The sequence below is a fragment of the Grampus griseus genome, assembly GCF_964374135.1.
Source record: "Grampus griseus genome assembly, chromosome: 15".
NCBI classification, from domain to species: Eukaryota; Metazoa; Chordata; class Mammalia; order Artiodactyla; family Delphinidae; genus Grampus; species Grampus griseus.
Genome location: NC_139009.1, coordinates 45,197,744 through 45,223,219, shown reverse-complemented (window position 1 = coordinate 45,223,219; position 25,476 = coordinate 45,197,744). Strand labels below are relative to the sequence as shown.

General features: G+C 40.3%; 1 protein-coding gene across 1 annotated transcript in view; it reads right to left on the bottom strand.

Moving 5' to 3' along the window:
• The window catches only part of EML6 (EMAP like 6), a gene marked incomplete at both ends in the record, with an annotated part of 312,634 nt that overhangs the window by 120,951 nt on the left and 166,207 nt on the right, over nt 1-25,476 (bottom strand). Inside the window, 3 exons of the mRNA XM_082672746.1 lie at nt 2,139-2,395; nt 4,114-4,251; nt 6,829-7,030. Of these exons, the coding sequence (XP_082528872.1) occupies nt 2,139-2,395; nt 4,114-4,251; nt 6,829-7,030 (597 nt within the window). The remainder of the gene's footprint in view (nt 1-2,138; nt 2,396-4,113; nt 4,252-6,828; nt 7,031-25,476) is intronic.

Here is a 25,476-nt window from a genome sequence, read left to right as displayed (position 1 = left end):
AATCAATAAATTTTAATATAATGTTACATTTAAATAAAATCATATCCTAATTTACTTTATTCATTTTTCTCATAGAGGTCTAAAACCTTTGTTTTAAAATGTTTAGAAACCAAGGAAACTATAAATTCTAATCTCTTTCCCCAAATGGTGATTTTTTTTTTTTCTAGCAGGGTTTAAAGGAAGCACATGCTCAAAACTCCGATAGGAGAAAGAAAATGATCATGGTACTAAATCTAATGTCTTAAACTACTGATATTTACTTGACCTTAATTATTTAGATACAGATGATATTATGCTTTGTGTTATTGATGAAATGACTATTATTAAATTATATATTATCATATTTAGTTACTAACATTTTGCCAGGTTTTTAAAGAGTTTATTCTGAACTCCTACTTTTCATAATTCAAGGAACCACAGAAGTGATTTTTTAGAAGTCAGCCTCAATTAATTAGTGGAAAAAATGAATGGATTTTCTATTTAAATTTTAAAGTGCTAGACAATGAAAATCCACCAAATTTTGATGAAATAAATGTAATTAGCTGGGGAAAATAGTCCTGACAATTGTTCTAGGTATGGTCTTATGTGTGGGGCACAATACCCAGTTTTCACCAGCAGCTGGTAAGGGACGTCCCCAGGGAGCACAAAAAGGAGGAAGCCCATGGATAAGGAAAAGCTTGGAAAAATGCTTAGTCATGCACAATTTAAAAATTCAAAATCAAGACAATTAAGTGTATTACCTCATACTTTCCCCCTCAAAAATAACAAATATTTTCAAATAAAGAACCTATGAGAATAGATGCTCTTGTACATTACTGGTGCACTGTCAAATTGGCAATTCTAGACTCTAACACAGCATTATATAAAAATCCATTATGAAGACCACAGAATCGGAGAGTTTATAGTCTGAACATAGTCTTGGATCCAGTGTTCCTGCTTTAAAGAATATAGTCCAAGGAAGTAATTCACAAGAGAAAAATCCCACCCCTACAAAGATATTTGGATCTGCACTGTGTGTACCAGCAAAGATAACACTGGTATCTTTGATATCACTGAGTAGGGTGTTACTTTGTTTCTGCAAACGACAAAAATGTGTTCCATATTTTTTCACATATGAAAATATATACGAAATACTGTCAAGCAGAGAAAGTAGACACAAAGAAATATGTACCTAGTAAAGGTATACTGATGAATTGATAGGGCAGAGACTATTAAAAATGTTGAAGATATGTCACACCTTGTTTTATGGTAAAATTGATTTTTCAATACAAAATTAAAATATAATTCTTTGCGGTCAAGATTCATGTTAAATATCAAATTTTTCCTTTTACATTATAAAAAATCATTAATCAAAGATTGTAATACAGAAATCTATCTTTTATTTATGACATTTTAACATCACAGATTAAATGTTACTAAATGAGTATTATATAAATAAGATGAATAAGATAAATCTCATACAGAAGTTATAGTGAGGGTTACAAATAAAATTTGTGGGTTTTTTAATCCCAATGAGCATATTTCACCAAATAATCGTATAAGGGCTTCCAATTATGAAGGACACAAAAGAGACGAAAGCAATCATAGTAGTTGACTGTGATCCTCAAATCTTCAGTATTTTTTTTAGTATTTTCCTAGTATTTTTTCCTTTTGCTTATCTTTAGGCATTCTTTATATATTACAGGTGTACAGCTGACCCTCGAACAACTTGAGGGCTAGGGCCACCAACTCTCCATGCTGTCAAAAATCCATGTATAACTTAGAGTTGACCCTCTGCATCCATGGTTCCACAACCACAGATTCAACCAACCTCCTACCATGTAGTACTGTAGTATTTACAACTAAAAAAATCTGCACAGAAGTAGACTGGTACAGTTCAAACTTGTATTGTTCATGTATATCCTTTGTCCATTATAACAATTCCAAGTATTTATGCCCACCATGGTCTCTTTTGCTGTGCAATAATTTTTTATTTTAATGTGTTCCAATTTATGAATCTGTTCTTTGAGAGTTTGTGGTTTGAGGGTCTTGTTTCAGAAAACATTCCTTGCCCTGAGGTCCTAAGAATATCCTCATAAATTTTCTGCCATGGTTCAGAGTTGCGCTTTGTACAAACATTCATTGCCCTTGTGACTTACATGGCATTTTGTAGAACAGCCGTTCTCCGGCACCGTCATTAGTTTGCAAGTATTTACTATCCAAAGACCAGTCGATGTGTGTGATGAAACTGAGAGACCTGTTGCATTCTCCTATTTTCTTATACCGCTGGGCGACAGCGTAGATATCTACTGGGCCATCATTGGATCCCACTGCCAGATAAGAACCATCTGGAGAAAATTTCATTTCGTGAATGACTTCTTTTCGATCTTTGATATGAACCACTTCTGTCATATCTCTATGAGAATAGAAAAGCAAAGCAATAAGCAGCAAATCTAGAGATAGGAACCCCAAGTCATGTTTTAAAATCTGTGTGCCACAGAAAAAAATTACTTTGAAAGGGAGAGAAAAACTACAGGAATTACAGAATTAACTTTTATGGAAAGATATAAAACATTATTTAGTTCATGGCCAATGTAGGAGAAATTAAACATTTTAAATAATATTTTGGGCTCCCAAAGTAAAAAACAAAACAATTTTAATGAAATGCATTTTTGCTTTCATGTTCAATTATATGTATTCTTTTTCTCTAAAACTTTTTATTAAAATTTGGGGTTTGTAAAATTGTTTTAAAAATATGTCACAGAGAAAGGTAAAACATATCAAGGTTAACATAAAAATAAACTATCTTTCTAATACTTTAAGAACAAGAAACCAGTGACTGTTAAGCTTGATGCTTATTGTAGAAAGAGCAAGTCCAAAAAGCAGAAGAGGAAAACTACTTTTTTAATGTTGAATTTTTATGTAATTATTTAACTTTCACTATGAAAGGTCAATAATGCCTACATTGAATCACTGGAATATTCCATATCCTTTCTGATAAGTTTCTGGTAAGAATTTCTACTCTTATTTGAAAGCTCACTGAGGCTTTTCCCCCATAGCTATAAGACAAGATTATGACTAGCAGGTCCCCTGAACTAGTAATGATGCCTTCATCAACTCTAAAATGAACTGAATGCATAAATAATGCCAAATATTTGCTTCCACATAATAATTTCTCATACCTGCTGCATCATTTACTAATAGCATTATAGTTTACTATAATGCCATAAAATAGGTGTGGGAGGATTGTTTTTTAGCTTGGGAAATCCATCAAAAAGAAAATTTGGTAATTAGCTATCTTTTCACACATCGCTAAGCAAAGAAAGAAAATGCTGCCCACCCATTTGGTAATAAGTTGTGTGGCTGGTGATGAGAATTTAGTGTAATAAACCATGCCAAGAGCTACATAGAACTTGCTGTGTGTGAGAGATGCAGTATCTAATCTACAGCTACATTTACTTTCTGTAATCACAAAATGTGTAATCCAAAAGAATAACCAATGTTTTCAAATAATTACAAGGCTGGGTCATAATTTTTTTCCAGTAGAAATAATATAGGAGGTTGATAAATACGAAATGTTCCATTTTATTGGTGATTATAGGTAGAAAAATCTTGACTTAAGTTTACCTCTAAAAATTTAGTGCTGTTGGGAGGCTGCTTTCATCTTTCTTCCTCTTTTCTTGGCTTATTACAAGCCCATAATCTCTTATCTAAAACCCCTGGGACCAGACAAGCTTGGGAGTTTATCATTCATTGGATTTTAGAAAGGTTTGCATACAATCTATTACATAACATCCCCAGTAGGAGTTAAGACAGCAACCCCTTTTGAACACATTAATATTTTTGCAGCAAATCAGATGATACATGACTATCCCTACTAAGAGATTAACAGACTGTAAACAATCGCACATCCAGTTCACTGGGTCAGGCAGTGCTGCCAAACAAGTTACCAAAGAACTTCGGACGCTCAGAGTGTTTGGACTTTGTAACTATAGACAGGTGGTTGTGAATCTACAGTGCTCCTATTCAAAACAGTAAATGCATTTTTCCTAAGGTCCTGGCATACATTCTGACCAGGAGAATTAATTTTAACAAAAGAATATCTCTAATGTCATTTTCAGTATCAGTACATGCCTGACTCGGAGAACAATGAAAGATCCGTCCTTCATGCCCAGGGCCAACTGAGATCCATCGGGGCTGAAAGCAACGCTTCGAACCGCTTCCTCCATGTTACAGCGGGCGATCAAGGCATGGTCTGCCAGGCTCCACAGCCTAAGCACAGTTCAAAGTCAAAGACGAAACAAAACAACTTCTCATAGTCATCAGCCAGCCCAAGGCCGAAGGCCTGTTCACCACTGCGATAATAACAAGAAAGACTGCAGTAACCTCACACCAGTGTCCTTCCTCTTGGCATGTCTGGGAATCTGGGAAAGTGTTTAGTCTATCTTTATGTGATTCTCACCATTTGAAATACCCAGCAAGAAATATAAAATGAGATAACATTTCCAAAGATTTTGAGATGCATAAAATAAGGTAATTTTAAACACTACTTCACACAAAATTATACTTTGGAGATTAAAAATTGTTCTGGATTTATACCAATGGCTGTTAATAACACTTATAGGATAAGAAGTACTACTAGATGCTGTTATTGCTTTCTTTAAAAAAAAAAATACGAGTTCCATTCTAGTAACTGTGTTATGTAAGCACATACAGATTGAAATACACATTACATTTGCTGGTCTCTTGAGCAAGAAGTATTTTAGATGGAGAAGAACGAATGATACCCCTGCCCAGGATGGTTCCAAAGTTGGCTGTACACAGTCATATGCTGTCACTCCTCACGAGCAACCTGGGTGCCCCACTGCTGATGGGTCCCCTCTTGGTTGGGGCCGGGGCGGCGGGGGATACTTCGCCGTGCCCCTGGCTGATGAGCACAGCTACTGCTGGAGAAACAGAGGTCAAGTGCAAGTGCCACTCACAGAATTTTCAGCAGCTCCTTGGAACACCTAATCCAGGCACCTCAAACTGAGAGAACACGAACTAAACATCTGAAGACCCAAATAAGGGTTTCCATGTGAGACGCAATTGCGGCATCTGACCTCTCTCTGTTACTACTCTGAAGACAGTCTTCTCTTAACGTGCAAACAACAGTATCTGCGAGGGGGTCTGAGAATCTAAGTCCTGTCATAAAGAACCACGAATAAGTCAAATGCGGTGCAATTTCTCTAAATGCATTCCGCCCTCAGGAGGGATGGTGGCATGTGCCTTGCAATGCAGGGCTGCGCCGTGAATAGTTTATCCCTTAGGCAGCCTGCACTGTTCAGCCTAAAGCTTATGGTATGCTTTCAATACCTTGTCCATTATTCATAATCTCACGCTGCTTTTAGCCTTGTACTATTTTAAGCAATGTAAGCTTTGCTTGACTAGCATGAAGAAACCATCACTCCTCAGCAAACTGCACTAATCTTATAAAGCCGCTAAGCTAATCTTTATCAAGAAATTATGACTTATACCCTTCCTACATTTCAATACTCAGTGTAAAAATGCCATTTAAAACTTTAGCCAAATTAATGGTTAAGGAAAGTAATACAAATTCTGGCAGTAAGGGCTCTTTGCAATTCTAAGACTCAACACAGTTGTTAAAATATAAAAGCCAAAAACTTCCTTGAAGTCCCTTCTATCTGGATGGGTATGAATCGAGTTTCTTGGGTGTCTGAATAACTTGGCATTGGTTTGGCTCAGAGTAATGGAAGGAAAAGGAAGAGAGGAGGAGGAAGTGAGTGTAGAGAAGTAAAAGCCAAATAAACATTTATGTCACATGAAGAGAAAATTGTAATCGTTTTCACTGATTTTTAGATTGATGAGGCTTTAGTGCTCAGTAGAAACTCAAAAATGGTTTTATCTTTGGATTTATGCTTTTCTAATGAGTATACCCATTGCAACTGGATTCAATTCACAAACATACAGAATAAGGGCGGGGGGGGGAGCAGTGACCTTTAGTCTAGTATACAGTGCTCCACTTTAGCTATTCAAACCAGAAGCAGTAATCCATCAACTGAATATCAATCAGTCTCTTCCTCTCACTGTCACGGACTCTCTGGCCTGCTTATTGCTGAGCACACTTAAAGCTCAGTAGTACGGAAATACTGGAATCAGTGGAATAGTCTTCATCTCACACTTTCAAATCAGTCTTTCAACAGTCTCAAGAACAGTGGAAGCATAATCACTTTGCTCATGTTACTACTGTCGTGTTCTCAAATAACAGGTGATCCATAGTGAGAACACTTGAGGCCCTAAAAAAATGGGCATATTTTCTTAGGAACCCGCACTTTCCTTTGATCTGAAGACATTGTAAATTCTCACAGGGAATTTTGAGCAAAGAAAGAATTAATGACTCACGTGCTAAAGACGACTTTGAAAATCAGAATTTCAGTTCTCTTGGTGATGTTTAGTCTGTGACTAAACTGATGAGTGACTCAGCTGTGAAATTGCCAGGCTGCCTCCAGCAGGACCGAAGGTACAGGAAGAAACATGATCTTATCACAGATGAGTGCACTCAGCTTACATCTTCAGCTGGAAGAGACCTGGAGGCCAATCTAACCAGCAGCAGTGAATTTTCACTTCTAAGAACATATTCTTGACTTAAGATGGAGCCAAAGATAGCAACAAGAAAAGGTCAAGAAGCCAACTGTTGTTAAGCAAAATGGCTTAACATTCTGTTTGGAAATTGTGAGGTTCTGCACTGTGGGTTATCCTTCTCTGAAAGTAATAAACAAATTTGGGCAAACTGAATCTGTTATCCCAGGGAGGTGAGTGAGGTTACAGCCACCACTTCTAGGGCCTCACCTGACAGAGCGGTCATCGCTGCCTGTCACAGCCAGCGGCTTCTTGGGGTGCAGGGCCAGAGCCCAGAGCTCCCCCTCACAGTGGCCCTGCAGGATCAGCATTGGCTTGTCCCGTTCTCGCACGATCACTTCAAATATCTCGCTGTCCTGGGTCCCTGCTAGAAGGCGGTCTGCTTTCCAGCACACACTCCGGATAGAGAGGCCTGACGAAAATAAATGAATAAAATAAACGCATATCTCCACACCATTCACAAATAAAACACCTAAAGTTAATACCCTGTCACCGGGATAGCACCTAAGGCAACACATCTGAACAGTGCCTGGGGGTGGATAATCAACTCCACACACCACCCTGTGTTATTGACCACTGCCTTCTGTGTGTTAGTTGTTCCCCCGACCCCTTGTGATTTATTTTGTAAAGGAGTGATTGCTCTTTCCTGTCTGACTTAGGCTAACTGTGTTTCTACAGCAGGGTCTATATTAAATACAACACCTTAAAGTGAATATAAGAACAGGAATTGGTCTTTATGAAAACCCAACCCTCTATGAAACAATTTCCTTCTGATTTGCTATGGAAAAGTTAATAATCACTTCAATCTTTAGGATGCTAACATTGTAATAAAATTATACGTGGGTGATACTACAGGACGGTTGATTATCATATTAGGCAAGTTCAGTATGTATTTGATCAGAACCTAGACTCATTCTGCTGGATAAATAGATGCATCCGTGTCCCAGAAATATGCAAATGAAACTCTAATTTCAGTCTCAGAATACCATCAAACATCTGAAGATGTTTTTCCTCACTGACTTAACGATTTATGGAATCTTCTCTAGCACAGTACTCCCTTTTAAACCCAACCTTCCTCCGTATTATTCCATCCTCTTCAGGCAGATCCCCACCTGCCTGCCTGCGTGTTGATCTGGGCTTCTCTCAGTCTGTTCTATTCCTCACCGGCTACATTATTTACGTACATAGTGAATCTTCTCACGTCTGAATTAGAAATGCAGAAGCAATCCCACTTTCATAACTTTAAACTACTTAAGGATGTGATAAGCTTTGAGATCTGAGTTGTCTCCCCGTCTGGCTTTGTGTCTTTTGTGTAGAAAATGCCAGAAATCATAACACCTGGACTTCAGTCCTGCTCTACACCCGATTGGCCAGACATACCAGGGAGAGTCCCCTTTTCTCTGGGGACCAGTTTTTCTCCCCTTAAATGCAGATTGTAATTATGGAGACCATGTAATTTATCATCCAAATCAGGACCCCTCTGCAAGTAAAAGTAGGCTCTAGGAATCATTAAATTTACATAACTTTGTAAAATATTTATTAACCAAGAAAGCAGCTTTACTATAATGAAAAACCTATTAAATAATTCTATCAAAAATATTTTCAAATCTAAAATTATAATGACACTTTATCACAGAATGAAAGGTCTAGGACAGAGGGACGAATAGGCAGACACACAGAAGGTTTTTAGGGCCATGAAACTCCGTAGGACCTATAATGGTAGGTATATGTTATTATACATGCGTCAAAACTCACAGAATATACAACACCAACAGTGAACCCTAATGTGAGCTACAGGCTTTCGGTGATGATATGTCAATGCAGGTTCATCCACTGTAACCAATGTACCATTCTGGTGGGCAATGTTGATAGGGAGGCTGTGTGTGTATGAGGACAGAGGTAAATGAGAAATCTCTGTACCTTCCATTCAATTTTGCTGTGAACCTAAAACTGCTCTAAAAAAAATAAAGTCTGTTAAAAAAAATCCAGGACAAATGATGGGACAATATAAGGTTTAATTGGGGGTATCTGGACACCATAACTGAAATCCTCATTTATTTTTAATACTTATTTTTGGCTGTGTTGGGTCTTCGCTGCTGTGTGCGGGCTTTCTCTAGTTGCGGTGAGCAGGGGCTACTCTTCACTGCAGTGCACGGGCTTCTCATTGCAGTGGCTTCTCTTGTTGTGGAGCATGGGCTCTAGGCACGCAGGCTTCAGTAGTTGTGGCACACAGGCTTAGTAATTGTGGCTCACGGGCTCCAGAGCACAGGCTCAGCAGTTGTGGTGCACGGGCTTAGCTGCTCTGTGACATGTGCGATCTTCCTGGACCAGGGCTCAAACCCGTGTCTCCTGCATTGGCAGGCGGATTCTTAACCACTGCGCCACCAGGGAAGTTCCTGAAATCCTCATCTCAACTCACTGTGGTCTTGAAAGTATCCAATGAGATAATGAATTTGTTTACAAAAAGTATTTTTTTTTAAGGTACAAGGCTATTATTACATGAGATAACTCTCTTTACTTCCTGCTCTGAATTCATTATTATGTGTCTTGAAATGGAAGGAGACAGCACACAGGCAGATTTATTATTCCTGCTGTGAGTAGTAAGTAGGGATACCTTGGCAACGGCTAGTTCAGGGTCACTCAAAATCCTCCACTGCAAACATCACGACGGGCTTTCAAGATTGAAAAGGACAGATGTGTGGGGAAAGCAGTCGGGATAAGATGGCAGGCTAACAGGGCAGGAAGCTCAGCTAAGGAGGAAACAATCCTTTTGCTACTGTCCCTTTCTCATCCTTATCTTTTTCCCATGCCTTATTATTAACATGTTCTTATTTTCTCTAGGAAGGGGGTGAATTTGTTGTCTCCCCAGCAGGCTTTGCATCATCTACAATTTTATTACAGGAAAGGTATAATACTTTGTTCTTCAGAAATAGGAAGTAAATAGGGATATTAATTATATTCCAAAATTGGCAAAAAAATTTAAAGAATTTACTAGTTTATTATATTCATTGTCCATTTCCTCTCACTAATGTCTGTGAAAACAAGAGTTTTCTCAGTTTTATACACTGCTGTATCCTCAGTACCTAGCACAGTGTCTGGCATGTGGTAGATGCTCAATAAGAATTGATGAATGAATAAAATAAAACATTCAAATCACAAACATTTCTCAAGTCTTGGAGAGACCAAGAAATAAAAGACAACATCTCCACCCTCAACAACACCCTTCAAAGAAGGAAGGATATATTCATTTATTTATACAAAAAATTTTTATTGAGCACCTATTACATGCCCAAGACTGGAGCCTGAACAGTAAACAAGCCAGGCTCATGCCCTCATGGATTTTGCACTCTAAGGAGGAGCCAGACATTTGTAAGCAGAGATATATATATTCATTTTATGAATATACAATAGGGAAAGGACAGTTTCTGCCATAAATGGTGTTGGGAAAACTAGACAGCCACATGCAAAAGAAACATATAAAATAAACTCAAAATGGATTAAAGACTTGAATATAAGACCTGAAAACATAAAACTCCTAGATGAAAACATAGGTGGTAAGCTCTTTGACATCAGTCTTGGCTATAATTTTTTGGCTCTGACACCAAAAGCAAAAACAACAAAAGCAAAAGTAAACAAGTGAGACTACATCAAACTAGAAAGCTTCTGCCCAGCAAAGGAAACCATCAACAAAATGGTAAGGCAACCTACCAAATGGGAGAAGATATTTGCAAATCATACATCTGATAAGCGGTTAATATCCAAAATATATAGAGAACTCATACAACTCAATAGCAAAAACCCCCAAACAATCTGATTAAAAAATGGGCAGAGGATCTGAATAGACACCTTCCCAAAGAAGACATACAGATAGTCAACAGAAACAAGAAATGATGCTCCACATCCCTAATCATCAGAGAACTGCAAATCAAAACCACAATGAGGGAATTCCTTGGCGGTCCAGTGGTTAGGACGCCATGCTTCCACTGCAGGGGGCAGGGGTCTGATCCCTGGTCAGGGGACTAAGACCCTGCAAGCTGCAGGGTGCAGCCGAAAACACAAAAAACAAAACCATAATGAGATGTTATCTCATACTTATTACAGTGGCTGTTATTTTTTCAAAAAGACAAGAAATAACAAGTGTTGGCAAGAATGTGGGGCAAAGGGAACACTTGGGCACTGTGGGAATGTAAATTGGTATAGCCACTATGGGTAACACCATGGAGGTTCCTCAAAAATTAAAAATAGAACTACTGTATGATCCAACACTGCTGCTTCTGAAGCAAACAAAAACACTAACTCTAAAAGGCATCTGCACCCCCATGTTCACTGCAACATTACTCACAATAGCCATGACATGCAAACAACCTAAGCGTCCATCAATGGATAAAGAAAATGTGATACATACATATACAATAGAATATCATTCAGCTACAAAAAAAGGAATTATTGCTATTTGGGACAACATGGGTGACTTTTGAAGGCATACTGCTAAGCAAAATAAGTCAGACAGAGAAAGACAAATACTGTATGATCTCACTTTTATGTGGAATCTAAAATATAAAAGTAAAAACAAACCCAAAAAACTCACAGATACAGAGAACAGATTGGTGATTGCCAGAGGTAGGGGTGGGCAGTAGGCAAAATGGGTGAAGGTAGTCAGAGGCACAAACTTCCAGTTACAAAATAAACAGGTCCTGGGGGTGTAATGGACAGCATGATGAACATGTACAATGTACATTTAGTAATATCGTAACGTATATTTGAGAGTAGCTAATGTATCTTGAAAGTGGATTTTAAAAGTTTTCATCACAAGAATAAAAATTTGTAACTATGTGTGGTAATGGACATTAACTAGGCTTATTGTGGTCATTGCTTTGAGACAAATATATCCATTATGTATAGACAACACATATAATACATACATATTATAATATATGTAATATAATATATATTATATATATACACACATTGTATATAATCATCATGTTGTATACCTGAAACTGTTATATGTCAATTATATCAGTAAAAATGATATATACATACATATATACAGCTATATATATACACATCTTATATATCTTAGCAATGTTACATATTTTAACTGTTATCAAAATACTCAAAGCACAATCCTTTTATAATTCCATTGACTGTCCTAAAGACTCACCCTTTCCAAGCAGGCCTGGCACCCAAGGCACTACTACAAGCATGAACAGGCCAGTTCTTCCCATTTTCCTCCAACAGTGTATTCCTCCATCCCCTAAGACTAAATGGCTTGAAAACAGAATTTCTTCCAAAGGACCAGCACTGTATTTGATCCAGCGTACAAACATTTTTCTCCCCACCACCCCCACTATTTTTTAACTTCTTGTTTGGGGAACATATTCAGAAAGGTCAAGAATATTATAACAACAACCCATCACATGGAATCAATGTGTTAACATTTTAAAAATATTTGCTTTGTCTTTAAGAGGTTTAGAACAAAAAAGAACCTTCCACCTCAGCCTAGACTGATGAGGCAGTCCAACTACACAGCACCCAACTGTGTTTTCAGACTGTGTCCAGGGAGTTCTTGGATTCCTAAAAGAGCCGCAGGGGCCTGGCAAGGAGAGCGCAGGGAAATGAGGGGCGAGAGGCAGAGCCTGAGGATCCAACCCCTGCTTTTCCCTCAACAACTCACAGTCTGTGTTTTCTAGCGGATTTCATTTGAAAAAAAGTGTTCCACCGAACTAACCAACAAAAGGGAGAAGATTTACATGTAGCAAAGGCAATGAACTTAAACTGATAATGGATTATTTCTGACTAAGTAGGGGCAGGGGAAGAAGGAGAGAGAGAGAACCAGGGGAGGAGTCGTTTCATTTTCATTGTTTGCAACATAAACCTAATGAGCTGTGAACATTTTCTCTGGAGACCAGCTCAGGATCTCCACAAACACTCAGTTCTTCAAAGAGATAAATTGGATTTTGTCACATCAGACAAGTCGACCCCAGGGCTCTACCTACAGAGACAGACAGGATGCTAGGCCACTCTCACTTCCCAGAGAACCATTTAAAATAGGAATGACTTGTAAATTTTGGAGATTAATCCTTTGTCAGTTGCTTCATTTGCAAATATTTTCTCCCATTCTGAGGGTTGTCTTTTGGTCTTGTTTATGGTTTCCTTTGCTGTGCAAAAGCTTTTAAATTTCATTAGGTCCCATTTGTTTATTTTTGTTTTTATTTCCATTTCTCTAGGAGGTGGATCAAAAAGGATCTTGCTGTGATTTATGTCATAGAGTGTTCTGCCTATGTTTTCCTCTAAGAGTTTTATAGTGTCTGGCCTTACATTCAGGTCTTTAATCCATTTTATTTTTGTGTATGGTGTTAGGAAGTGTTCTAATTTCATTATTTTACATGTAGCCATCCAGTTGTCCCAGCACTACTTATTGAAGAGGCTATCTTTTCTCCATTGCATATTCTTGCCTCCTTTATCAAAGATAAGGTGGCCATATATATGTGGGTTTATCTCTGGTCTTTCTATTCTGTTCCATTGATCTATATTTCTGTTTTTGTGCCAGTATCATACTGTCTTCATTATTGTAGCTTTGTAGTATAGTCTGAAGTCAGGAAGTCTGATTCCTCCAGCTCCATTTTTCGTTTGCAAGATTGCTTTGGCTATTTGGGGTATTTTGTGTTTCCATACAAATTGAGAAATTTTTAGTTCTGTGAAAAATGCCATTGGTAGTTTGATAGGGATTGCATTGAACTACCATACGACCCAGCAATCCCACTACAGGGCATATACCCTGAGAAAACCATAATTCAAAAACAGTCATGCACCAAAATGTTCATTACAGCTCTATTTACAATAGCCAGGAGATGGAAGCAACCTAAGTGTCCATCATCGGATGAATGGATAAAGAAGATGTGGCACATATATACAATGGAATATTACTCAGCCATAAAAAGAAATGAAATTGAGTTATTTGTAGTGAGGTGGATGGACATAAAGTCTGTCATACAGAGTGAAGTAAGTCAGAAAGAGAAAAATAAATACCATATGCTAACACATATATACGGAATCTAAGAAAAAAAGGTCATGTAGAACCTAGGGGTAAGACGGGAATAAAGACACAGACCTACTAGAGAATGGACTTGAGGATATGGGGGGGAGGGGTAAGCTGTGACGGGGTGGGAGAGTGGCATGATATACACTACTGGGCGTGAGGTGGATAGCTGGTGGGAAGCAGCCGCATGGCGTGGGGAGATCAGCTCAGTGCTTTGTGACCGCCTGGGGGGGTGGGATAGGGAGAGTGGGAGGGAGGGAGACCTAGGAGGGAGAAGATATGGTAACGTATGTATAAGTGTGGCTGATTCAGTTTGTTATAAAGCAGAAACTAACACACCATTGTGAAGCAATTATACTCCAATAAAGATGTTAAAAATAAATAAATAAGAATTAAACAACAAAAAAATTAAAAAAAATTTAAAAAAAGGAATGACTTCCTAAGGACACCTCAGTGGATAGAGAGCTGTATTCAAGTTTCCTAATAACGTCCCGTTTAGGAACGTTATTGGTCACCTCAGGCTGGCCGAGGTGACCATTGCTTTGTGAAGTATTAAGTTGGTTTTGTTTCTTTATCTTCTGCTCTGGGAGTCAGACAAATATAGGGTATTATCTGGACTACGGTTAGAAATCCACCAGGAGTAAAAAGAGAGCCAGGGAAAACCATCCTAATTATTTTAAACTACAGAAATTCTCCTTTCTTCTTAAAAAGTGCATGTTTCAGAGACTCTTGACAGAATGAACTGAAAGCATTTTGCTGAATTGGTGAGGGGTGCACATTTTGGACACGGGGGCCTTCTCGGCCGCTAGTTCTACGATGAGAAATGCGGGGTTCTGGCCTGTGCTTGGTCCAGACAGCCAGCAGATGGCAGTAGAGAGCAACCACCCACCTCAACATAAAAATCCTAGAGGCTAAGATCAAATTCTCACCAGCCCTTTGCCCGGATTTTATACTCAGACCAGGGAGTGGGAAACAGTATCCTTTCAATCCCCTCTGTGACAGTTCTGAAACCTGGGCATGGGAGATCTAGTCCATGAGTATCATGAGTATCAACACAGACCTAAAGGACATTGCTTATTTTCCACTAGGTCATTGAATGGTTAAGTACATGGACTGGATTTATAGCCCAGCTCTGTGACATGGCAAGCATTTAACCTTTCAAAGCTTCAGTTGCCCTACCTGTAAATTGCAGAGAATATTAGCACTCACACATCACAGCCCTGTTACGAGGATTCAATGCAATCGTATATTTAAACACTTGACCCAGTGTCTGGTACTTAGGGAACTAATCAATAAATATCAGTTGTTATTATTTTTACCCAGCAGGTTTTTATTGAGTTCACATCTCAATGGAGAACAACCTGCTGTGCGTGTGGTCAGATTCCATCCCCAGGCAGGGTCAGCACCACGAGCTATGAAGTTGCTGCTTTTGCCTTTCCTTGAGTCTCTTAGTTACATCCTTGTGTTACAACTTATTTGTCGTGTTGTTTGTTACCATTTTTTTAAATAGATCTTTATTGGAGTATAATTGCTTTACAATACTGTGTTAGTTTCTGTTGTACACCTAAGTGAATCAGCCATATGCATACATATCCCCTCCCTCTTGAGCCTCCCTCCCACCCTCCCTATCCCACCTCTCTAGGTCATTTTGATGTGCCAGCACTGCCGACTCTCAGAAGGAAAGGCTATATCTGACAAAGAGAACTCTTTGGAGAATAAAATGGTTTATTTCCCTCAGTTGTTTGGCCCAAGAAGGGAAGACTGGCAGCTGGGAGGGGGTTGGTATTGATACTTATTAGTGTTCTTAAATCTGGTGCACCGAGGCCTGATATATGGTAAAGGGCCAAGAGCAGTTGCTCCAACACTTACTGTCCATCAGAAACTACACAGAAAGTGTTTTTAAAACAGGGATGCCCAGGGAATTCCCTGGCAGTCCAGTGGTTAGGACTCTATGCTTTCACTGCTGAGGGGGTGGGTTCGATCCCTGGTCGGGGAACTAAGATCCCCACAAGCCTCGCGGCGTGGGCGAAAACAAAACAAAACAAAACAAAACATGGATGCCTGGACCCTACTCAGAAGTTCCTCTCAGTTGCTCTGGAGTGGAGCTGGGCATAGTTATTTTTAGCTCACCAGGGCTGAGAACCACTTGTTGAGAACCAACCACTATCAAGCTGTTCCCAAACTAGTGTGCGTTCTCAGACTTTAGTCAGACTGCTGAAAATTCAGATTTCCAGGCTGATTCTAATGCAGTGGTTCTTCAACCAAACGTTGGAAAACTCCACTCTAGTAGATTAGAAAGCTGAACGCCTGATGAGCAGATAGCCAAAAATAAGTGCAACTTTGAGAAATCCTTTTGGAGTCAAACAAGCAAGTTCTGTAAATGGGCAGGAACGGTTCTCCCAGACATTCCCAGCCCTGCACCCAGAGCTTTGCACATGTGCCCAGGAAGGCTCACAGTGACTCAGGAGGAGGCCCTCGGACAGCACCAGGCCATAGGTAGGGACAGGAAATATATAAATGAGGAAATTACAGCACAGACAGTTTACCTTATTTGCCCCAAGTCCCAGAGCGAGCAGGTGATGGAGATAAAATGAGGATTCAGGCAGTGCCAGTCTGGAGCAAACTCTCTTCCCCACAAAGGTATTTCCCTTCTCTGTGGATGCGCACCCAGGACATGGTACCAAAGATCAAACAAGAGAGCATGATGGCCTTCTCCTACCAACCTAATCTTATTAAAGGTGAAGTACTAAGGAGCGCCCCAGATAAAAGGTAATAAAAGGACAAGAGGGAGAGAGATTTCACTCAGAGGGAAGAGGGAGTGTTGGGAGGGGGTGTGGGAAAACTGCGCCCCCCCCCACAACCAGCAGGAGGTGGCTGAGGTGCCTAGGGAGTCTGGAGGTGGGCCAGGGGCTCTGGCGGCCTAGGGTAATGTGGAAGGCAGAGTTCGGAACCTAAGGGGAACAAGAGGGAGGGAAGGCGGGCATCTCCCCAGGGATTCGTGAGCACCAATGACCAGGGAACAGGAGTGGCTTTATGATTCACAGAGCCCAGTACAAAAGGGAAATGTGAGGTCCCCTTGTTTAAAACTGATTAAGAATTTCAAGATCAAGAGGGAAGAGATATGGGAACATATGTATATGTTTAACTGATTCACTTTGTTATAAAGCAGAAACTAACACACCATTGTAAAGCAATTATACCCCAATAAAGATGTTAAAAAAAAAAAAAAAAGAATTTCAAGATGATGACAGCAAGCACTAAACCAAGTGTAGGGCCCTCCTGCAAGTAGGCAGAGCTCATGCCCCGGGAGCCAGCCGTGCCTGGGGACCCCCAGAGCTGCTGCACAAATACGGGATCCTGCATGCAGAGCGCCTAGCACAAAGCACCACGAGCCTGCAGCATGAAGTGCCCATGGCCTGCTGCTCCTGTTTACAAGGGCTCTCTGCCTGAGAACTTCCAGCAGATACTCTCTACAAAATCCACTCCTCAGGATCCCAAATCCCATAGCCTCAGGAATACTGAAGGATCCACACAGCCTAACGGGACCCCAGAGGACAGAAACACACTGCCAAGCCTGCTGCCTTCACCCCAGGGAAGGAACACCCAGGCTGGTCTTTGTAGGAGGCCGGCTTGGTCAGAGTGTTTACAGGGGAATTACTACCAGAACAAACCAGACAGTCAGCCTCTGCTTCTCTGACACCACGTCCCACACCAAGCCTGAACAAACAACAGGCGACGCTCCTCGGGTGGCACACCTCACCACCTGCAGCTCCTGCACGTTCCTCTGCAGGGCTTCCACTTGCTCAGAACACCAGTGACGCAGGAGGCCATAAAGGACAAAGGTGAGCAGACAGGGAGAGGTGATGGATACGATGGGAGTGGAGGTGAGCAATGAAGCACTCAGGGGACCAGGAGAACCACAGAAGATACTTGCTTTGTTTCTATCACCAACAAGGCTGCTTTCAGATTTGAGAGTTGGTCCTTTGAACCTTCTATACCAGGGTTTCTCAGTTGCGGCACTGTGAACATTAGGGGCTGGCTAATTCTTAGTCGCGGTGTCTAACATTGCAATATGTCATTTTAGGATGTTTAGCAGCGTCCCTGGCCTCAGGAATGCCAGTAGCACCCTCCCAGTTGATAATCAAAAATGTCTCCACACAATGCCAAATGTCTTCCAGAAGATAAAAACGCCCCTGTTTCAGAACCACTGGACAGAATGATCCTCAATGTACTCTGAGGGGGAAAAATGGCAATAAGAAGAATGGGTAGTGGGGAAGAGTCACCTGCGCTCCCACCTCTGATCCTGCCCCACTCTAGTCCACTCTCTGCTCTGGAGCAGGTGGAGCCCTGACCGTGACACTCACCCTCTTAAGCCTTTCTATGACCTCCTACTGCTGGTCCGTGGGGGCCAAGCTTGAACACAGAAATTATCTGTTCCTCCCTCTGAAGCCTTTCACCTGTCACCGTGCACTCCAGTCACACGATGCACTCTTCATCATTGGTCCGTTTCCAGGGCGCCTGCGTGTGCCAGGCACTGTTCTAAGTGCTTGCTTGGGAGGCATCAGTGAACAAAGAGGCTCCTGCCCTTGTAGAAACAGACAACAGCCATAAGCATCACAAACAGGTGAGTTATACTGTTTGTTACAAGGTGAAAAGAAGATCTGTGAAGAGAGGATCAAGAGTGCGGGACGGTGGAGGCAGAGTGGGTTGCAATTTTAAATAAGGTCATCAGGGCAGCTTCACTTGAGCAAAGGAGAGGGGTAGTAATCATGCAGATTCCTGGGGAGAGTGATGCGGGCAGAGGGAGCAGCCTGGGCAGAGGGCAGAGCAGAGGGCGGGAGGCCTGAGGGGGAAAGGACCTGGTAGGCCCTCCTAAGGATGTGTACTCCTTTTCTTCGGAAGATGGGAATCGTGGCAGGGTTCTGAGGAAATGTGACCTGGCTCATGTAAATTTCCAACAACTCCCTCCAGCTGCTATTCTGAGAATAACGGCTGAAGCAGGGACACAAGTTATAAAGCAACTGCAGTAGCCCGCGCGCAAGATGGTGGTTCAGACCAGTGAGGGGGCAGAGGAGATGGTGAGAAGGCTAAGAAGAGGCATCTTGTATCCTCGAGACTTCAGCCTCCTTCTCTTGCTCAACACTGAGGGAATGCTGCTTGACCTAATGCAAGATATCTCCAGATTCAGAGTCTACGGTTCATTAGACATAGCAACAATTCAATAAACATGTGTTGGGAGTTAAAATAAACACAGAAAAAACTCCAATAAAATGCATGAAGCACACTTTTTAGAAGAGCCTATCTAGTTCCCAGGCACGTTTCTGACACTTAGTAGATGCTTAATAAATGCTCATTGAATGGATAAGTAAATGAATAATGCAGCTTACACTGTGTGACTAATTACTGTACTCCTTTAGACATCATCATTTACAACCATTAGCTCAAAGTATTTTATTACCATAGATGTAATTCATTTTGATTGCCTTGCTTTAAGAATTATTTTTGGCTTTTTTTGCTGCCACTGTAAGTCATTTAAGCTTCATTATTTTACCTAGGTCATAAATTTGTTTTAAAAATGATCAGACTCAAAATGCACTTCTGCTGAGTTTGGTGTGAGACTTGAGTTACAGCTCTAACCCTACAACGGCCCTGAGCTTCATTCTATTCATCATAAGGTGACAGAGTTCACGTGGTGACATCATGTGGAACTCTATGTCTCTCCCAGCTTGAAAATTCCAGAACTTGCTATTCACTGGAAAATGTACTGGAGGTCCACCATCCCATATATCTGAAATTTTTGGTGGTAGGCGCATTTTGGAATTTTGAAAACTTTGGATTTGGAACTCATGTAATAGATCCAGTGGAGTCTGGGGCAGCACCTTGAAATCAAATATTTCTGCGGTGAAGGGTATGAATATTCATACATATGAAGACAATAAACAGCTTCATAATAAGTGTAAGTCATGTTTTGCTGCCAAATTAGTTATAAATAATATTTTGGAAAAAAAAGAAGTTGCACCCTTACCTAACACTATGTGCAAAAATTACCTCAAAAATGGATCAAAGACCTAAATATAAGAGCCCAAACCATAAAACACTTATAAGAAATCTTAAGAGATCTTCATGAAATTGTATTGTATTTGGCAATAATTTTTTGCTATGACACCAAAAGCACAGGTAACAACACAGAAAAATAGATATATTGGATTACATCAAAATTAAAAACTTTTATGCATCATAGGACATAATTAACAGAGAAGGCAACCTATGCAATGGGAGAAAATATTTACAAATCATATATCTGATAATGGGGTTAATATCTAAGATATATAAAGAATATTTACAGCTTGGCAACAAAGTAACAAATAACCTGATTTAAAAATGGGCAAAGGGAGTCGAAAACAAGATGGCAGAGTAGAAGGACGTGCTCTCACTCCCTCTTGCGAGAACACCAGAATCACAACAAGCTGCTGGACAATCATCGAAAGGAAGACACTGGAACTCACCAAAAAAAATACCCCACATCCAAAGACAAAGGAGAAGCCACAATGAGATCGTAGGAGGGGCGCAATCACAGTAAAATCAAATCCCATAACTGGTGGGTGGGTGACTCACAGACTGGCGAACACTTATACCACAGAAGTCCACCCACTGGAGTGAAGGTTCTGAGCCCCACGTCAGGCTTCCTAACCTGGGGGTCCGGCAACAGGAGGAGGATTCCTAGAGAATCACATTTTGAAGGATAGTGGGATTTGACTGCAGGACTTCGACAGGACTGGGGGAAACAGCGACTCCACCCTTGGAGGGCACACACAAAGTAGTGTGCGCATTGGGACCCAGGAGAAGGAGTAGTGACCCCACAGGAGACTGAACCAGACCTACATGCTAGTGTTGGAGGGTCTCCTGCAGAGGCAGGGGGGTTCTCTATTTCACCGTGGGGACAAGGACACTGGCAGCGGAAGTTCTGGGAAGTACTCGTTGGCATGAGCCCTCCCAGAGTCTGTCATTAGCCACACCAAAGAGCCCAGGTAGGCTCCAGTGTTGGGGTGCCTCAGGCCAAACAACCAACAGGGAGGGAACCCAGCCCCACCCATCAACAGTCAAGTGGATTAAAGTTTTACTGAGCTCTGCATACCAGAGCAACAGTCAGCTCTACCCACCACCAGTCCCTCCCATCAGGAAATTGCATAAGCCTCTTAGATAGCCTCATGCACCAGAAGGCAGACAGCAGAAGCAAGAACTACAATCCTGCAGCCTGTGGAACAAAAACCACATTCATAGAAAGACAGACAAGATGAAAAGGCAGAGGGCTATGTACCAGATGAATGAACAAGATAAAACCCAGAAAAACAACTAAATGAAGTGGAGATACACAACCTTCCAGAAGAATTCAGAATGAAAATAGTGAAGATGATCCAGGACCTCAGAAAAAGAAGGGAGGCAAAGATCAAGAAGATGCAGGAAATGTTTAACAAAGGCCTAGAAGAATTAAAGAACAAACAGACAGATATAAACAATACAATAACTGAAATGAAAAATACACTAGGAGGAATCAATAGCAGAATAACTGAGGTAGAAGAATGGATAAGTGACCTGGAAGACAGAATGGTGGAGTTCACTGCTGCAGAACAGATTAAAGAAAAAGGAGTGAAATGAAATGAAGACAGCCTAAGAGACCTCAGGAACAACATTAAACACAACAACATTCACATTATAGGGGTCTCAGAATGAGAAGAGAGAGAGAAAGGACCAGAGAAAATATTTGAAGACATTATAGTTGAAAACTTCCCTAACATGGGAAAGGAAATAGCCACCCAAGTCCAGGAAGCCCAGCCAGTCCCATACAGGATAAACCCAAGGAGAAACACGCCGAGACACATAGTAATCAAACTGGCAAAAATTAAAGACAAAGAAAAATTATTGAAAGCAGCAAGGGAAAAACGACAAATAACATACAAGGGAACTCCCATAAGGTTAACAGTTGATTTCTCAGCAGAAACTCTACAAGCCAGAAGGGAGTGGCATGATATACTTAAAAGTGATGAAAGGGAAGAACCTACAACCAAGATTACTCTACCCGTCAAGGAGCTCATTCAGATTCTATGGAGAAATCAAAAGCTTTACAGGCTTCCCTGGTGGCGCAGTGGTTGAGAATCCGCCTGTCAATGCAGAGGACACAGGTTTATGCCCTGGTCCGGGAGGATACCACATGCCACGGAGCGGCTAGGCCCGTGAGCCATGGCCGCTGAGCCTGCGCACCCGGAGCCTGTGCTCCGCAACAGTGAGAGGCTCGTGTACCGCAAAAAAAAAAAAAAAAAAACAAAAAGCTTTACAGACACGCAAAAGCGAAGAGAATTCAGCACCACCAGACCAGCTCTACAACAAATGCTAAAGGAACTTCTCTAAGTGGGAAACACAAGAGAAGAAAAGGACCTACAAAAACAAACCCAAAACAGTTAAGAAAATGGTCATAGGAACAAACATATCGATAATTACCTTTAGCGTGAATGTATTAAATGCTCCAACCAAAAGACACAGGCTTGCTGAATGGATACAAAAACAAGACCCATCTATATGCTGTCTACAAGAGACCCACTTCAGACCTAGGGACACATACAGACTGAAAGTGAGGGGATGGAAAAAGATATTCCATGCAAATGGAAATCAAAAGAAAACTGGAGTAGCAATACTCATATCAGATAAAGTAGACTTTAAAATAAAGAACGTTACAAGAGACAAGGAAGGACATTACATAATGATCAAGGGATCAATCCAAGAAGAAGATATAACAATTATAAATATATATGCACCCAATATAGGGGCACCTCAATACATAAGGCAACTGCTAACAGTTATAAAAGAGGAAATCGACAATAACACAATAATAGTTGGGGACTTTAACACCTCACTTACACGAATGGACAGATCATCCAAAATGAAAATAATTAAGGAAACAGAAGCTTTAAATTACACAATAGACCAGCTAGATTTAATTGATATTTATAGGACATTCCATCCAAAACCAGCATATTACACTTTCTTCTCAAGCACACATGGAACATTCTTCAGGACAGATCACATCTTGGGTCACAAATCAAGCCTCAGTAAATTTAAGAAAATTGAAATCACACCAAGCATCTTTTCTGACCACAACGCTATGAGATTACAAATGAATTACAGGGAAAAAACATAAAAAGCACAAACACATGGAGCCTAAACAATATGTTACTAAATAACCAAGAGATCACTGAAGAAATCCAAGAGGAAATCAAAAAATACCTAGTGACAAATGACAATGAAAACACGATGATCCAAAACCTATGGGATGCAGCAAAAGCAGTTCTAAGAGGGAAGTTTATAGCAATACAATCCTACCTCAAGAAACAAGAAAAATCTCAAGTAAACAATCTAACCTGACACCTAAAGGAACTAGAGAAAGAAGAACAAACAAAACCAAAAGTTAGCAGAAGGAAAGAAATCATAAAGATCAGAGCAGAAATAAATGAAATAGAAACAAAGAAAACAATAGCAAAGATCAATAAAACTAAAAGCTGGTTCTTTGAGAAGATAAACAAAATTGATAAACCATTAGCCAGACTCATCAACAAAAAGAGGGAGAGGACTCTAATCAATAAAATTAGAAAAGAAAAAGGAGAAGTTACAACAGACACCACAGAAATACAAAGCACCCTAAGAGACTACTACAAGCAACTCTATGCCAATAAAATGGAAAATCTGGAAGAAATGGACAAATTCTTAAAAAGGTATAACCTTCCAAGACTGAACCACGAAGAAACCGAAAATATGAACAGACCAATCACAAATAATGAAATTGAAACTGTGACTAAAAATCTTCCAACAAACAAAAGTCCAGGACAAGATGGCTTCACAGGTGAATTCCATCAAACATTTAGAGAAGAGCTAACACCCATCCTTCTCAAACTCTTCCAAAAAATTGCAGAAGAGGGAACACTCCGAAATTCATTCTATGAGGCCACCACCACGCTGATACCAAAACCAGACAAAGATACTACAAAAAAAGAAAATTACAGACCAATATCACTGATGAATATAGATGCAAAAATCCTCAACAAAATACTAGCAAACAGAATCCAACAACACATGAAAAGGATCAGACACCATGATCAAGTGGGATTTATCCCAGGGATGCAAGGATTCTTCAATATATGCAAATCAATCAATGCGATACACCATATTAACAAATCGAAGAATAAAAGCCATGTGATCATCTCAATAGATGCAAAAAAGCTTTTGACAAAATTCAACACCCATTTATGATAAAAACTCTCCAGAAAGTGGGCATAGAGGGAAACTACCTCAACATAATAAAGGCCATATACGACAAACCCACAGCAAACATCATTCTCAATGGTGAAAAACTGGAAGCATTTCCTCTAAGATCAGGAGCAAGACAAGGATGTCCACTCTCGCCACTATCATTCAACATAGTTTTGGAAGTCCTAGCCACGGCAATCAGAGAAGAAAAAGAAATAAAAGGAATACAGATTGGAAAAGAAGAAGTAAAACTGTCACTGTTTGCAGATGACATGATACTATACATAGATAATCCTAAAAATGCTACCAGAAAACTACTAGAGCTAATCAATGAATTTGGTAAAGCTGCAGGATACAAAATCAATGCACAGAAATCTCTTGCATTCCTATACATTAATGATGAAAAATCTGAAAGAGAAGTTAAGGAAACACTCCCATTTACCACTGCAACAAAAAGAATAAAATACCTAGGAATAAACCTACCTAAGGAGACAAAAGACTTGTATGCAGAAAACTATAAGACACTGATGAAAGAAATTAAAGATGATACCAACAGATGGAGAGATACCAAGTTCTTGGATTGGAAGAATCAATACTGTGAAAATGACTATACTACACAAAGCAATCTACAGATTCAACGCAATCCCTATCAAATTACCAATGGCAATTTTTATGGAACTAGAACAAATTATCTTAAAAAAAAATTTGTTAATTTTATTTATTTATTTATTTATGGCTGTGTTGGGTCTTTGTTTCTGTGCGAGGGCTTTCTCTAGTTGCAGCAAGTGGGGGCCACTCTTCATCGCGGTGCGCGGGGCTCTCACTATCGCGGCCTCTCTTGCTGCGCGGAGCACAGGCTCCAGACGCGCAGGCTCAGTAATTGTGGCTCACGGGCCTAGTTGCTCCGTGGCATGTGGGATCTTCCCAGACCAGGGCTCGAACCTGTGTCCTCTGCATTGGCAGGCAGATTCTCAACCACTTCGCCACCAGGGAAGCCCCATCTTAAAATTTGTATGGAGACACAAAAGGCCCTGAATAGACAAAGCAGTCTTGAGGGAAAAAAACGGAGCTGGAGGAATCAGACTCCCTGACTTCAGACTATACTACAAAGCTACAGTAATCAAGACAATATGGTACTGGCACAAAAATAGAAACATAGATCAATGGAACAAGATAGAAAGCCCAGAGATAAACCCAGGCACCTATGGTCAACTAATCTATGACAAAGGAGGCAAAGATATACAATGGAGAAAAGACAGTTTCTTCAATAAGTGGTGCTGGGAAAGCTGGACAGCTACACGTAAAAGAATGAAATTAGAACACTCCCTAACACCATACACAAAAATAAACTCAGAATGGATTCGAGACCTAAATGTAAGACCAGACACTATAAAACTTAGAGGAAAACATAGAAAGAACACTCTTTGACATAAATCACAGCAGGAACTTTTTTGATCCACCTCCCAGAGTAATGGAAATAAAAAAAAAATAAACAAATGGTCCCTAGTGAAACTTAAAAG